We start from the raw sequence: 17,061 nt of genomic DNA, 5'->3' as shown, positions 1-17,061 counted from the left end.
CAATCCATTTGAGTCCTGACCTCATCCTTATTGCATGCCTCAGGCTAAAAGAAAAGTATTATTGAGCCTGTGGAATGACATTTATTTACTTAGAAAGCAGTACTATGCTAGGATCTAAAGAGGCACTTAGGCACACCTACTTTGTGTGTACCCAGTGAAGAGTTTATTTATTTCAACACCAGGTCCTCATGCCTTTAAAACAAAGCCAAAGGTTGGCAATCTTTTTTGGGCCTGTGGGCACATTTGGAATTTTGAGAGTGTGCCAGGGGCACACACACAATACCCCCCCCCCCGTCGGTTTTCTTTGCTTGCCTTCTCAACAGACAGAAAGAGAAAAAGCACACACACATTATGTTGTTTTTTTCCATAGGGTCCTGTAAAAGTTAGATACAGTAGAATTAAAACGGAGCCTCTTGAATTTGCTTTATTTTACACAGCATCTCCTTAAAAGCCCACCACCCAATTAAAACTTACATTGGTAGACTGCAAGAATCATAGATCCAGTGCTTGCCAGCACTACAAACGCATGGATCCTCAAGGATCTTAATTATTATTTTATTTTATATAGGATGACAATGAAAGCAGCAACAAATCCATAGACTCAGATGGGACATGATTTGATGGTGGCTTCCAGATGATCCTTTGTAAAAAATATAAGGATGCATAATCTGAGCTGTGAATCCATGTTTTAGTGCCTTGGCAGTGCCAGATCCCAATCAATTGCAATAAAAAATAAAAAATGCATAGCTTCAGCTGTGATTTCCCCTGCCTCCCCATTTCAAGAATTAAAGAAACAATGGAGGCACTTCCATAGAAAGCCGCTGGTGCTTAAAAAATATCTATAAGCATTGTTTTATTTGAACATTATCATTGGAAAGAAAGAACTAAAGTCCTCTGGTAAATGCGTTTCTACCTCCTGTTGACTGATCACTAGGCTAAGATCACTGAGCATTAAATTTAAATGGGTGACATTATAAAATATTCAGATAATCGGCTTATTATGTGCACAGGGGTCTCTGTTGGGCCAAGTCATTTTAGTGCAATGGCCCCATTATCGCTTGCATGATGCAGCTGTACACTGTGTAATGTGATACAGTCATGCTTAAAGTTAATCAAGCAGGCAGTAAGACTATCAGTCCAGTCCTTGATATGTTTAATTGTACGCCCCATTATTTCAGCAGTGTTTGTTGCCAAGTAAGAATGCTGAACCTTGCAGCCTATAGCTTCTAGATCAGAAGATGAGAAAACTGAGATTTCCTCATTCGGTTTTGGTCCAGCGGATCTGGATTAGAATATGGGGTGGTAGCAGAACTCCCACAAGTGCTAAAAAAGGGATCCATCACTCTTGCTGTAAAAGTCTACCCACAGTTATAACATGTATGCCTCCTCTCATTTTCAGCAAATATTGTCCGCTGAGCATATTACTTTTGCATCATGGGATAATATGGGGTTAGTTAAGTTACAGCAATTGATACCCTAGTGCCAGACCAAGACCAAGCCTGAGGCAAACCACAAAATGGTGCCCCACCCTGCTAGAAAAGATGGAAGAGTGAAGCTCTACACCAGGAACAAGGGCTGAAGTAAAGATCCGCATCGAGAACAAGGGAGGAATAGAGATCTACTTGTGGTGCGTTCCTTGGAGTGCCAACTTGGCCCCGCAACCATGGGTGCTATGCAGCATGCATGGCCCTGGCACCAAAATGTGTGGGTGCCCAGCCCCTTCATGGGGAATTTAGTGGGAGGTGGCGCTGTGGGTTAAACCACAGAGCCTAGGGCTTGCCGATCAGAAGGTCGGCGGTTCGAATCCCCACGACGGGGTGAGCTCGTTGCTTGGTTCCTGCCCACCTAGCAGTTCGAAAGCACGAAGTGCAAGTAGATAAATAGGTACTGCTCCGGCGGGAAGGTAAACGGTGTTTCCGTGCGCTGCTCTGGTTCGGTAGAAGTGGCTTAGTCATCCTGGCCACATGACCCGGAAGCTGTACGCCAGCTCCCCCGGCCAGTAAAGCGAGATGAGCACCAGAACCCTAGAGTCAGTCATGACGGGACCTAATGGTCAGGGGTCCCTTTACCTTTTTTACAGGCACCCAGGGCCCCATGCAGTTGGCACCTATGCTTGGAGGCCAGATCCACTGCGCCTGTGTACCTTGCCACCCGAGGCTGTCGCCTCATCTTGCCTCATGGATAGGCCGACCCTGCCTAGAGCATTTTCTGCTCCCCCCTAGTATCATCCCTGACTATTGGCCATTCTGGCTGGGGCTGACAGAAACTAGAGTCCAGCAACATCTGAAGGGCCACAGGTTCCCCATCGCTGCTCTAGGATTAGTTCTCTCTGATCATAGCCAGTGCTCTTAAGACCATGAGCAGGGTTCCCAACAGTGAAAGCAAAAAACAAAAAAATTAAAAAGCTGTTTTCCACAACTTCTGTGCTGCCACCTGGTGTTCACAGTATAGTAAATTACACGCGATACCTTTGAAGCATTTCCAAGCACACATTCTCTCCATCATATAATTCTGAGCACTGCAGCTCACCCCTTCACAGAGTTACAATTCCCAGAAATACTTAACAAACTATAGTGCCTGGAATTCTTTTGAGGGCAAAAAATGTGCTTTGCTTAGTGTGGCATCTATGCATATTCACAGAGCCCTGCCACAAACAATTCTAGCACCTCTTTGTAGTGCTTCCTAATAGTAGCAATTTATGGTTGAAAAAGAGTCACATTTGTTCTTCATATAGTCACCTCCCCCCCTCACATGTAACATGCCTTTTAGAAAATTTATGAAAATATACTCATCTTTAATTATAAGCTGGCCAAATAATAATTACAACCTTCAGTGGAAAGGTAGAAAGAAGAAAATTGTAAATTGAAGAGTTATAATTACAGGCTGCCTAGAAGGGTGTTTTTGGTGCTACAGTACAAAGAGAAGGGTTTGTTCCCACGTGGCAGCGGTCTGTCCTGATGGCTACTTACGTTCAAGGTCCAGACAGGTGAAATGGAGAAGAATGCAGCTCAGTCAAGGCTCCTCTTGGAAGTAGTGAAAGATTCTCCCTCCCTTTGAGGAAAGCCCCTGAAGCATTGTTTGCAGTTTTTTATTCACTTCAGTATGGCATTTGTTGAGCTGTTGAGAAGCTAAAACCAAGGCTGCTCTATATTGATCACATTTGACTGCAAGTGTGCTTATTTGAAATAAACAAAACACACTTCCACATGCATTTGTTTAGGACTTGAATCAAACGAAGTGAACTGCAGTCCACAGGAGCTTGCACCACAGGCAACTCCCTGTTTACGAGCATTCAAGTTAACAACAACAGTATAACAACAACAACAACAACTTTTTATTTGTATCCCGCCCTCCCTGGCCAAACCCGGGCTCAGAGTGGCTAACAACAATTATAAATAGCACAGTGTACATAAAATCACACAGTCAATTAATTAAAATACATTCTAAAATCAATTCAGAATCAAATTAATGGCATCCATTCGGTTAGAGTTCTATGAGGATTATATGGAAACCAAAGCGCAGCTTCTGATTGGCTGCAGGAAGCTCCTACAGCCTATCAGGAGCCACAGAAGCCCCATCTCATTCTCCCCGTCTCATTATTGATACAGGTCAGGGGGGATACAGATAGTCCACATCCTCCAGGAACTTCTACAACTGCTTAGCCGAAACCCTCTACCACCTTTCCCAAGAAGGGGATATTCACAACCGGGTGGTAGTTGTGATAATTGGCTTCTTCAAACATGGATGCACTACCGCCTGTTTAAGGACAGCAGAAACAACCCTACTTATGTAGACATGTGTCCACCCCCACACTGGACTCACTCAATCACTTCTCTCCATCCCTGGACTAGTTTTCAGAAGCCAGAATGGACAGGGATCAAGAGAACAAGAAGCTGGTTGCATCACTGCAAGGTTCCCCATCCACATAAACTGAAACTCACCCCATAAAATACGGGAAGGTGCTATATTGGACATCTCAACAGGAATTGCTACAACTTTGGCATACAAGACACTATGGAGCTAAGTAACTTTATCCTCAAAGTGCTTTGCAATCTACTCACACAATGCACTCCAGAAGCCCACCCACCACTTCTGGTCTGCCCAGCCTCTGGACTGCCTGAAACAACTCTGCTGGATGGTTCTTTGAGGACGCAATGGAGGCAGCAAAGTAGTTCTTCTATTTCCTAGTGATGCATTAAAGCAAACCCTTACTAGCTCTTGGAAGTCAGCCCAGTTACTTGGCAAGTGCTTCTTCTTCTTGGAAGGATGGAGTTTGGTGGTTAGCAGCAAGGCTGGAGGAGTGCACTTTCATGTCTCCAGTCTATAGGAATGCTAAGCGCCTGCCACTCTGGGCATTCATTCTCTTTCTGCCCCACCACTGCACATAAATTAGTGTGTTGCAATAGTGTCTCAACAACACTTCACCTCAATAAGCTGGAAATTGCAAGCATCTCTGGGCACCTGGCCAGGAAGATGGAGGCCTACGCATCTATTGGGTTATCTTTAATTTTAAGGAGCTATCATGGCTCAGGTTGAAGTCTGTACAACTTAGAAGGTATAAAGGAGGGTTAGAATGAAGTAGAATGAGAATAGCAAGTGTAAGTAAATACAACAAAGCAGGTTGGCAAAGCAGAATAAGCACCTTAAAAGCAAAACAAAATGACAGGCTGGGATGGGTAAGACTCCCAACTAGTTGTTTTTAAAGTACTGTTGGTGTTGCTCAAGAGTTTGAGATTTTTTATTATCTGCTGGTAGATTTTTAAATGCTGTGTTTCATATTCTTGTTATGGTTTTTATCTGTATTTAAAAATGGTTTTCATTATTTTTAATAAGATCATCTTATATACTTACAGTAGTTGCAAATAACAATTCACAAAAGCAAAATAAAAGAATTGCAAGTATTCTGGTGTTGTTATTGTTAATTGCCCAGAGAAATGGTTCTTGGGTACCTGCGATCAGGGAACCATAAATAAATGATACTTGAAACAAAGAAAGAAATCCAGCAGTTTAAGGGCCAGACAAAAGTGTTAGGTAGAAGGCTGAACAGGGTCTGGAGGAGCATCGGATATTGGTTTAATTTGCAGATTAAGGTATCTTCCTGACCAGGCAACTTGTTTAATGATCATTATCCTGATTTGTTTTTTAGGAGAAATTCAACGATGTTGCAGCAAGCAATTGTTATTCCACTTCCTAGTGCATGTCCTTATCACTTTCCTGATTGCAAAAAGCCCAATCTTTTGGGAAAGTGTTTCCCTGCCAGAGCTCCAAAGGCACTTCTGCACTGTCACTATTTTCGGGTGGGATTCAACCTCATACAGGCAAATCCAGGTTGTGCAACTGTAACTGATTGGGAAGTCTTGTGCATCAAACCTGCAGTATGGGAAGTGGTGGGGGGTTACTGCTAGCAGTAAGTAGCACCATCTAACCTCCCTCAGCATCTGAGCGGATGCTCAAGGAACAGGTCGTCTGAAAGGGGTGTGACTGAATCCATTCCGAAGACAGTGGCAGTCTAGAAGCAGCAAGGAGGAGTTTATAATTTTTGCGATTTTGTTTTCCCTTTAAAAATTAAATTTTAATCAGATTAAAATTTTACAGACACATGTCCAACATACAACATAAAAACAAGATTCCAAGGAATCTCTTGGACTTCCCTCTTCCCCTTTGTGGGTCCTATTGTTAATCATTTCATCCTGCATCTTTTATAACAATCCGAGAGATTTTGTTTTCCATTACAATGAGAGCAGCAGAGTTTATACAGGTCACAGCCTCCATAGAGGCGGTCGAAGCAGACTCGCGCCTTTTTCTTCTTTTTACGTGCCCCGCGCGCGCCTCGCTCTGATCATTTCAAAAGCGATGACGCCACGGTGCGGCCAGTGACGCCCAGCTATGGGTGGAGGGACGCCTCCCATGTTTCCTTGGCGTCTGGCAGCCTTGACTTGAGCATGAATAAATGCGTGGCTGCAAAATGCCGGGGGTTACATAGGTATAAAAGAGGCACAAACACTCCCCCCCATATTAAAAACTAAGCCCCGGGCAGGGCCTCTTATCTGTGTTGTAGGGGCCCGTTTGCAACGCGGAACCTCCTCGCCGCGGCTTAGCGGCGGCGCGAGGGAAGGTGTTCGGCGTTGCACCGTCCGGGCTGCGAGGGGCATTGTGGGGGCCCGCATTTGAAAACCGTTGATTGCTTCTTTTTCTTCTCCTCTCTCAATTTTTATTTCCCCCCTTCCTTTCTCTCTCTCCCCCCCCCGCCACCACCTCTTCTCTTCTCCCTCCGACGTGTGTTTTTTTATTAAAATGGCGCCCTAAGCCGCGGACCAGGGAAGCCACCCGAGTTGGGAGGCTCGAGGAGAAGCGGCCCTCGGAGGAGGGTAAGGGCGGGCGAGGGGCGCGTCCTCCTCCCCACCCTCCTGCCTCCAATGCGAGAGGATGGCGAGCCCGGATCAGAAGTCGCCCAACGTCCTGCTGCAGAACCTGTGCTGCCGCATCCTGGGCAAGGGCGAAGGTAATTGCTTCCCCCGAAGACTATAGAAGCCCTTTCCCGCTTGTCGTGAGCTTGCTCGGGTCGCTTCTCCGTGTGTTTGTGTTGGCTTGTGTGTTGTTGTGTTGTGTTGTGTTGTGTTGCGTAGCGGCTCCTCCTGCCCTTCTGTCAGCGGAGCCGCTGTGGGAGCTGTGCAGGTGGAGCGAAGGATGCTCTATCTAGCCTTCCCACATAATAAGGTGTAGGCAGGCGAAAGAGGCTGCTTCTGCCGCTGCTGCTTCCCGTGGGTGGCCGAGTTGAGCAGACGGACAGCTTCGTGCCCCCTGGAATAACTTGGCTGCAAAACACCCTCCCCAGCCACCGCCTCGCCTCCTCCCGCCGAAAAGAGGTGCCCGAAACAGTAATTAATGCGCATCAGAGAGAGAGAGAGAGAGACAAGACGTCCTACTGTAAGAGTGCCTGGTCGGTTCTAGAAGTGGGGGCTCCAGGTTTCTTGCCTCAGCTCCACTGTGTGGACTTGGCTGAGATTTGGCCCAGCCACCTGGGCAGCAGAGCTTCTTTGTGCATATAAATAAGGCGACGGGGGGGGGGGGAGGGTGGAAAAGCTAAGTAGGGCCTCTGAGAGGAATAGGCTGGATGCTGGATCACTGAATATTGTGTGGAATAGCTATACACAAATGTAATATTCTGCATTTAGGGTGTTTTTTTGGTGGCGGAAAAATCAGATCCACATGTACAGGATGACACTCAACTTGACACCAGGTAGTGTGAAATGAATTGGTGTGTTAAAAAACCCCAACAACTGCTAGCAGGCCCCCCTGTATGGTTTCGGGACCCTGTTGCAGGGGGTTGGACTGGATGACCCTCGGGATCCCTTCCAACTCTACAATGCTGTGATTCTATGAACCTAGTTAGCCATGGTATGCTGGACCAGGTGGCCACTGGCCTGATCCACTTGCTCGTCTTCTGTTCTTAACCTGCTGGATCAGGCCAGTAAACCATCAAGGCCAGCATTCTCTTCTCACAGTGGCCAACCAGATGCCTGTGGGAAGCCCTCAATCACTATCTGAGTGCAATAGCACTCTCCTGGTATGGGTCACAGCATCTGGTATTCAGAAGCACACTGCCTCTGACAGTGGTGGTAGAACATAGCCATCAGGGTTAGTAGCCATTGACAGAGTTATCATCCACAAACCTGTCTAATCCTCTTTTAAAGCCATTTTAGTAGGCGTAAGCTGAATATGAGACTGCAGTGTACTGTTAACAGCTACAAAGGCTAATACAATTTTTGACTGCATCAGCAGATGCATAGTGTCGAGATCATGAGAAGTAATTGGTACCACTGTTCTGCATTGGTCAGAACTCCAGGTCTGGAGATTGTGGTTTAAGAAGGATATAGACAAATTAGAACATCTCCAAAGGATGACGACAGATACAGAGGAGCCTAGAGACGAAGTCCTGTGAGGAAAGATTGAAGTCAGGTACAATTAGCCTTAAAATGAAATGATTAAGTTCCAGTGTAATGACCACCATAAGTATTTGAAGGGTTGTCACATAGATGGAACATACTTGTTTTCTCTCGCTCTAGGTAAGGAGTAGCCAATGTGGTACTCTCCAGATATTGTAGGACTGCAACTACCATCAGCCCCAGCTAGTGTGGCCAACTGGAGAAGACCATGTTGCCTATTTGTGCTCTAGAACAGTGTTTCCCAACCTTTTTTGGGCAAAGGCGCACTTGTTTCATGAAAAAAATCTCGAGGCACACCACCATTACAGCCCCGTGACGTCAGCGCGCAGCGTAACGCTGGGAGGGACATGAATTGCTAGCAAATTACATAATCACCTCCTTGAGGGCTGGCTCATCTTCTCCGAAGGCAGAACCCCATTAATTAACAGCACAGACTCACACCATAGCCAAGACGAGGGGGGAAAACCTCAGTCATGCACAGTCATGCACATGTGGGGGCTAAATGAGGACGAAGACCGGGCAGAGAGCAGGGTTCAAATCACCCCACCTGGCCAGGACAATCCCTGGGTGCTCCCTTGGGCCACTCGCCTGACCCACCTCGCAGGGCTGTTGTTGCGAGGATAACACGGGGAGAACCACGCGCGCCCCCGGGAGCTCCTTGGAGGAGAAAGCGGGCGATGAATGCAATGCACGAAATATATGAGAGGCGACCAGGTTTTGCAGGTGAGGGGCCCCCGCCAGCCTCCGCTTCCAACACCCGGCGCAACAACGCCGAAGTTTCCCCCCGGGCTCGGCTCGGGGAGCAGCGCTGCTCCCCCCGGCTCCCCTTCGCCCTCCCGGCTCTCTCTGCCGCCCACTGGGGACCCCCCTCACCTGCCAAGTCCGGAGCGCCGGTGGACGTTGCATGCATGCATGCAGGGCGCCGCGTTGCCATTGCATTGCACTGCACTCCATGCAACGCCTGCACGCATGCATTGCCTTGCACGCCCGCCAAGGGGTCTCCCCGCGGTCCGATGCGTCCCCTCCGGCGCGGATGCAGCATTGCAAAAATAACCACCCCCCCCCGACGCAGCCCTACCTGGGGGGCAGCCTCCGCCGCTCCACCTCCGTGGGGATCCCCGGGCTCCATCCTGCCGCCTGATCTCCACGGGGGCGCAGGCAGGCTGCGCGGGGTCTGCGCGGAAGAGCCCCTGCCCGCGCGGCCGCCGCCGCTGCGCTCATTCCATGACCGGGAGAAGAGCGCTTCAAACAAAACGCCCGGCCCGCCAGGCCACGCTGGGAAACGTAGTTCGCGCACCCCGCGCAGGCGCGGAGCCCAAGGGCGAGGGGACTACGGATCCCGGCAGCCCCCGCGCCGGGGACGGAGGGGGAGAGGCCGGGTGCAGGGATGGAGGGACGGGTGGGCGAGCGAGCGAGTGAGTGAGTGGCAGCCGCCAAGCCTTGGCCGAGAGCCAGGAAGGGCCTCCCCGGAGGAGGAGGAGGAGGAGGGAGGCGTAGAGCGGGAGGGAGGGAGGGAACCCCAGGGGTCATCTAGTGACGGCGCCCCAATCGAAAATTTGACTTAAAAAAAAAAATCTTTCGAATTTTTTAATTTTTCCCGCGGCACACCAGGCAACATCTCGCGGCACACTAGTGTGCCGCGGAACAGTGGTTGGGAAACACTGCTCTAGAAGTTAGGACCTGAACCATTGGATCCAAATACGAAGAAAAAACTTAGACTGAACATTAGGAAGAACTTTATGCAGGTAGAAGCTGTTGGAGAGTGAGGCAGACTGCTTCAGAAGGTGGTGGACTCTGCTTTGTTAAGAAGTATTTATGCAGAGGTGAGATAGTCGCCTGTTGGGGTTCTGTAGGGGTTGATTTCTGCATCATCGAACATTTGAGTTCTTTTCCAAATCTTAAGAGGCTTGATTAACTTCAGAGCTACCTCCCAGCTGATGAGATGCTGCTTAAAAAATCTGTGTTGAGTCTTTTTTTGAGCAATGGAAAAAGAGATACAGCAGGTATGTTGTGATTAACATCCCATAAGTAAGCACACAGATGAGAAAATCTTAGGAAAAGTTTGAAATGCATTATTGTTTCTAAAGCTAAAAGTCATCCCCATTTGTAGGCTACTTTTGAAATACTTTGAAAGTACAATGGCGACTGAATGCACAGCTTCCTATAGATCATTGTGAGAGATTAAGTAAGTCTATGGATTACTGCTTGTGGGTTGTGGGAGATAAACCACAAGCTATGGCTTAGCTTACAGCATTTTGCAGCAGCAGGACCAGAGGAGGAACAAAATCGCCACGATCTTCTCTCTGAGAACCCACTCATTTGCTGATTTGTGCTAAGTCATGGTCATTGTCTCAAACAAGACATAATGAATATTTGCTTGTTCTTTGAAAATTAGTTAAGATGACTTGGATGCATACTTTATTGTGCTTTAAAAGTTTGGGGTTTTTTTTGGTGTGTGCAAACTGCTACTACACAATTCAGTAGTAAGGAACTTACTTGATTGTAGTTGGTTGGCATCTGTCTTGAGAGACAATGGTGTGTGCCTCCAGTGGTGAAGTTAAATCACTGTGTTAGCAGCACTGAAGTGACATCCCCTGGGAGAAGGCCTGGGCACTATGTATGGAGGTGCTGGAAAGCAGAGCACTGCATTTGTCACCAGTTTGGCTGCAGGAGTTGCTGGAAAGAGGCAAATGAGGTGCCACCTGACCACCTTAGGGACTCCACTCTGGATTTGTGTAGGGTTTATTTCTTAGCTTTTTCTTCTCCTGACGGTATCCTGGAAGCAGTGTTTGAAACTCTCATTGTTCTAGGCGCATTTTGCAACAGGGAATTTCGTTAGTGTGAGCAGTTTCTAAGTTTTGGGTGCAGTACTGCGCCTAAGGTTTCAGATTAAAACTGCAGAGTGGAAGGAAAGGAGGACCTTTTTCTGCCTCCCCACTTCCAGCTACTCTCTGAAGACTGGAGAAGAGACCCTCTTAAGAATGTTAGGGGGTGGGCAGGAGAAGGACTAGACCGTGTGAAAAATGAACATAATATTTTAGCTGCAGTTCAGTCCTTTTCAGCCTTGTATTCCTGTTATAAAAAAGTTTGCCTAGACAGCCCGTAACCTAGCTTTAAGGTGCCATTTAGCTTCTTGTTTTCATATCTCAGTTTCCAACACTGCCTGAAAGGCAGCAGAGATTTAGGATCAGTTTTCCTTCTCCTAGATGGGCCAGCTTCCCAAGTTGACGAGCCCCACCTGCCTCTGACTTCTGTATGTACAGAAACCACCTTCTTGACTGTTGGGCCCACTATTATTCTTTTGCGCTCAATTTGTCAGAGCCTGTCTTCACATGCAGAGAAAGTCCCTAACTCTCAGAGAGCTTAAGACCTATCGGCTGTCCTCACCTGGTTTAGCCGGCCAGTCAAAGCCATTCCTGGGGTGTGGCTGCTGTTGCATGCTGACAGCTTCTGGGAGACGCAGGTGAGAATTAAATTCAGGGTGGGGAGCAAAGGTGGGCAAACTACTCCAGATGGAGCACAACATGCTCCCCCCCATCTCCTAACACCACATACATCCCATTTGATTGTAGTATTGCACAGGATAATTCACCTGCCCATTTTATGATACTGAAGTCTCTAGAGAAGAGACAGTGTGTTAAACTTGTGTGGATTTCACCAAATAATTGTTTATAGAATTGTTTTATTGAAGGTAGATGTAATTGGTAATTGCTAAGTAGATAGGTGGGTATGAAAATACTTGTGGAATTTGCAAGAAGTAGGTTGTTTGCCTCTGGGGGGAAATCTCTGCATCTAGCACAGAAATGAAATCCTGACAGCACAATTCCATGCATATTTACTCATAAGTATTACTCATTGTGTTAAGTGAGACTAACTTAAACATGCATAGGATTGTAGTATAATGCTACCATTATTTGTTCAGATCCTTGGGAGTAAGACGCATTGAATTAACTGTGACTTACTCCTAAGTACAGTAAATATGGAAATGTTTAGATTGCATGTAGGTTTTGTTCTTTTAGCTCACAGTAGGTTCTGAAGAACATGGTGTTCTATAAGCTGGCAATAAAATTAGGCTTTTCTTAAAGATAACTTGTTACTTGCAGCCTGACTTGTCTAAAGAGTTCAGATTAGGGGAGAAAGGTCTTTTTGTCTAAAAATCATAACCTGCCACAAGGGGAAGAGTGACAGAAGACAAAACTGGAGCAATACCAAATTTATTCATTCCCTTGAACGTTTTATCAGAAGTAGAAAGGCATATTTGATTAAAAAAAAATCAAATTCAAAAGCTTCAGAGAGCTGTTGAGCCAAGACTTGAGACCTGCTAAAATCAAAATAGCTTTGTGGTATAAAAAGTAGCAGTTACTCAGGTGATAGATTGAAAATTGCCTATCCTTATGCAGTTCAAATATCTTTACAAATAGGGAGCTTTTAGAATGAATAATTTGTCTAATGTTTATGTTTATAAAACTTGTATCATTTTGCTCCTTTGAAATACTAAAGTGGTTTCCCTTATTTATAAACTCTTTTCATTTGGCTGAAGTATTGCACACTGTAGAGCTTTACTTGGCCTATAAAACATAGCATTTTGTGCTTTTTTATTTTAAAATGTAATTTCTTTTGAGAGTAATTAAACTAAGAATAATTATTATGATATGTCAAGCATGGTGGGCAAACTTGGCAATGTTGGATAATATTATGTTAATTTTAATTACTCTTATTTACAAAAAAAAGGGCTACCTTCATGTATTTGTTTGGGACTTTAGCAGTTAGCATTGATGTTGTATGAGCTGAGTCTTCTACAGTGCCATTCCATACATGTCAGTGGGAACTTTCCCCAGGAATGTGTGCATAAGATTTCAACTCAGATTTGTATGTTACTTCATTTATGGAAACATCTTTTGTCATACTGGGAAATGTGGACATCTTGGACATCTTCCTTTAAATGCAAGTAATTGTTCCTCAGTTTTAACATTGTGCACAGGGGCAATGTTTTCTTTCACATCGGTACTTTGGAGCTCACGCTAGTAATCAAATCTGAGGACTTTATTGATTCTTTAGAAGGAGGTCAGTGGTGCTGTGTCCTGGAAGCGTCGAGGGCAACTCTAATCACATACTGTAAACATCTTTCTGTGAACAGAGAAATGTGCTCCTCTAAAGGTTCTTGACTGAGAGTTGCTAACTGATGAAGTGAGGGACCAGGTTTCTTGCAAACATTTGCAGATGGAATTGGGGTCATCAAAAAGCCTCACACAAAATAATAGCTATGATGAAAATAGTTTTGTTAGGTCACAAGGAAGAGTCTAATTGGCAAAATGTTTTTAAATTTTAGGTTTGTAAAATGATTTTGTAAACCTGTGGGGTGTTATTGACCCCACCTACACATTTTTTTGTGATGTTAAGGGGAAATGAGTGATTTGTCTGTTATGAAAATGGGCAGAATTCTGTTTCTTCATCCTTTGTATTATTTTGTCACATGAAATGGAAACAACAGGCTCTGGGCTAAGCACCTGCGGATAATGGCAATTAGTGAGCATTTTGTGTGGCTACTTTGAGCCCTAGCACCCTATGTGCATGTTGTTTGGGTTTTCTTGGACATTCCAAGGCAGTAAAATTGACCTTAAAAACCATAAGTGAAACAATATTTCCACTACTAAATTACACCCCCCCTGCATTCCGCCCAAATGCCACATGGTACCGTATTTTTCCATCTATAAGACGCCCCCATGTATAAGATGCCCCCTATTTTGGTGGACTCAGATTTAGGAAAATGGGGGAGATGTATCTGTGTATAAGACGCCCCCTAATTTTTGACATTATTTTTAAGGGGAAAAACCCTAGTCTTATACGGAAAAATACGATAATTTATGCTCTGTATTGGATTAGAACTACCTTTGTTTAAATAAAGGCTATTGAGACAAAAGTGTTATGGATTTTGTCCAGTGTTGTTCGGGGATGTTTGACCCCAGCCATTGATGAAAGGTTAAACTTTCCTTCTCCCATATCCTTTGCCAAGATGGTGGCATTTATGCTTGAGGCTACAGGAAATTGGATTTCATGACTCCAAAGACCTGTTGTTGTTTTTACTTTCCTTGTGTCTTTTCAGCAAATGGTACTTGAGGTCTTAAGTGCAAACCTTGCTTAGCTATTTTCAGTGGTTTTGTAAGGTGTGGGAAGGAAATCACTAAACCACATAATTTAACCATACATATTTAATTTTGTACTCTCCCTTTTCGGGAAATTTCTAAAAAGCCCTAGCTGTGACAGTTCCTTTTTTTCTTGGATCATTTTGTCTTTAATTTCCTCTTGCCTCTAATAGTTTGTCTACATTTTCGCAGGGAATTTGTTCAGAGTTCTTTCTAGGCTTTGAAATATGTATGCCGAACACTGCAGTTCTGAGTAGAAAAACCTCTGATACATTAGTGGAGATGGTGAGAAGGTTGTGAAAAATGGATGATAAAAGAAAATTCCCACTAAGCATTATGGAAACCTGACTTCATAGCAGCTACATAAAAGCATGCTCAATAAAAACGTGCCTCCTTAAAATTATTGATACTTTTGTTCTTTGCGTTCAGCACTTTGAGAATCAGAATGCTATTTACTGGTGTTCTGAATTCTTTGGAGAATATTCCACAAATCTGTTCATTAAGAGATCCTGTCAGAGTGCTCAAATAAGGGCACAATTGTGAAATTGCTAGTATTCACATGAGCTTTGAAAGGCAGGTCTATGGCTATGTTCCATCTCACATCTTTATCAATATCACACTTAATTTATATCCCACTTGCATTGTTTTCACATTTAAGAGGTGAAGGTCTCATTCAATTTAATGAGACTTTCACGGTAGAAAATATAATGTTTTGAAGGTCAACTTTTCTAGGGGTGCGTACAAAGGAACACCATATTATATGAGAGAGAGAGAGAGAGAGAGAGAGAGTGATGGATGCTAATTTGCTAAGTTCTCTGTTTAGCCTTTTGTTAACATGAATAATGGAATCATAGAATTGTAGAGGGTCGTCTAATCCAACCCCTTGCAATGCAGAATCTCAACTAAAGCATCCATGACAGATAAGAGGCTTCCTTTGCATGCACCCTATATACAGCTCATTAGGAACTGCAGGATAGAAGTCTATTTCCTTATATTTGTAGAGCCCCTTCTCTTTACACTTGGCAAAGGTATATGCCTTTTGGAATTGAGGCTGCCCAGCAGTTTTCTGTTTTGCTGACCCAGTTCAGCCAAATGTGGAATGAAGTCTCTGGCAGGGGCAGAGACTTTTAAAAAGCAGTTTGAGGAAAGAGTGCCTTTTCATCTCAAATATTGCTTAGGTTAAAATAATATTTACTTCTTCCTCTTGCTAAGCTGTATGGTCAATTTTATGGCCTAGCAATTTCATGCACTGAGATGGTGTTGCCTTTATTCTGTTCAAGGTTTATCCAATTGAAAGGGTGCATGTGGGACCCTGGACGTGATATGGTTGCTACATATGTATTGGGAATTCAGCACATTCTTTATTTGAAATTATTACATATATCTAATGAATCTAGGGTTCTGATTTGAACTCCATTAAGGTTTTAGAAACTGTGGAATATTTTTTTCAGAAGCTGTACTTTGCCATTAGGAATATCAGCAGCTCTTCTTCATACAGAATTTGGGTGGCCAACAATTTAAGACTGAGCGGACTGCGCTCAGTTAAGGTATATTAAAATAATTGTTATACATATGTTATATTCCTGTGCTATGCTATATGGAATTGGGTGAAAACCAACTCTGGAAAGCAGTTTGTCAAGATGTTTTAGACTACTATTCCTATCCAGAACTGAACACTACACTGACCTTAAATAAGTGTCAGCTAAGGGATTGGCTTTTCTGGATAGAATTCAGAAGGGATCTGCAACTAATTAGAAAGACAAAAAAATTCCCCTTGGTATCCACTTGCAAGAACAGAGCATTTTAGAGCTAGTTATCTCACCAGTTTCCGTAAGAAATGTATTCTTATGGAGCTGGGTTTCCAAGTGATGCCCAATGTAGTCTTAGATGGCTGTTACAACAAGGTCCCGTGCACAGACAGACTTTGTATTTGTGGTCAGCCTCAGGTGGAGGACATCACTCATTATCTGTTAGCTTGCCTCTTTTTATAGGGTCCCAAGAGTTCACTTTCTGAAACCTTTGGTTGCAGAAGCATGTATACCCCAGGAGAAATGGTTCAGGGTTGTTTTTGTGTGTGTGTGACAGTAATAGCTTTGTAACACAGAGAGTGTTTATGCATTGGATGAAAGAAAGGAAAGGAAAAGGGATTTAGATAAAATTACTATAAATTGTTTTGGTGATACAGAGGTTTAATCAGGCTAAATCTGAGCTTGTTGATGTCTCTGGTATCTCCTCTCTCTCACATCATGGATGTCTGCTTATATTATGGACGTACCGTATTTTTCGCCCTATAGGACGCACTTTTTCCCCTCCAAAAATGAAGGGGAAATGTGGGTGCGTCCTATGGGGCGAATGCAGGCTTTCGCTGAAGCCTGGAGAGCGAGAGCGGTAGGTGCGCACCGACCCCTCTCGCTCTCCAGGCTTCGCGGACCTCTCGGCAAGCAGCGGGAACGTTCCCGCTGCTTGGGGAGAGTTGCCTGCATCCCGAAGCCTGCGTGCGCTGATCTCAGCGCGTGCAGGCTTCGCGGATCTCTCCTCAAGCAGCGGGAACGCTCCCGCTGCTTGGGGAGAGTTGCCTGCATCCCGAAGCCTGTGTGCGCTGATCTCAGCGCGTGCAGGCTTCGCGGATCTCTCCTCAAGCAGCGGGAACGCTCCCGCTGCTTGGGGAGAGTTGCCTGCATCCCGAAGCCTACGCGCGCTGATCTCAGCGCGTGCAGGCTTCGCGGATCTCTCCTCAAGCAGCGGGAACGCTCCCGCTGCTTGGGGAGAGTTGACGGCATCCCGAAGCCTGCGCGCACTGATCTCAGCGCGTGCAGGCTTCGCGGACCTCTCGGCAAGCAGCGGGAGCCACCGCTGGGCTCCCACGGCTTGCAGAGAGCTGCCTGTTTGGGGGCTGGGGTCGGGGGAAGCTCAGGCTGCCCCAGCCCCGCGCCTGGGGGGGAAATAATTTCCCCCCCTTTATTTCCCCCCCA

General features: G+C 45.4%; 1 protein-coding gene across 1 annotated transcript in view; it reads left to right on the top strand.

The window, feature by feature from the left end:
• Positions 1 to 5,919: 5,919 nt before the first annotated feature.
• Positions 5,920 to 17,061, top strand: part of TUBGCP3 (tubulin gamma complex component 3) — a 56,339-nt gene continuing 45,197 nt past the window's right edge. The window contains exon 1 of the mRNA XM_083501156.1: positions 5,920 to 6,502. Coding sequence (XP_083357282.1) covers positions 6,427 to 6,502 — 76 coding nt within the window. The 5' untranslated portion in view covers positions 5,920 to 6,426. The remainder of the gene's footprint in view (positions 6,503 to 17,061) is intronic.

The sequence above is a fragment of the Podarcis liolepis genome (assembly GCF_965112155.1).
Source record: "Podarcis liolepis genome assembly, chromosome: 4".
Taxonomy (NCBI): Eukaryota; Metazoa; Chordata; class Lepidosauria; order Squamata; family Lacertidae; genus Podarcis; species Podarcis liolepis.
Note: the sequence above shows the minus strand (reverse complement) of the source record. Positions and strands in the feature narration are given on the sequence as shown.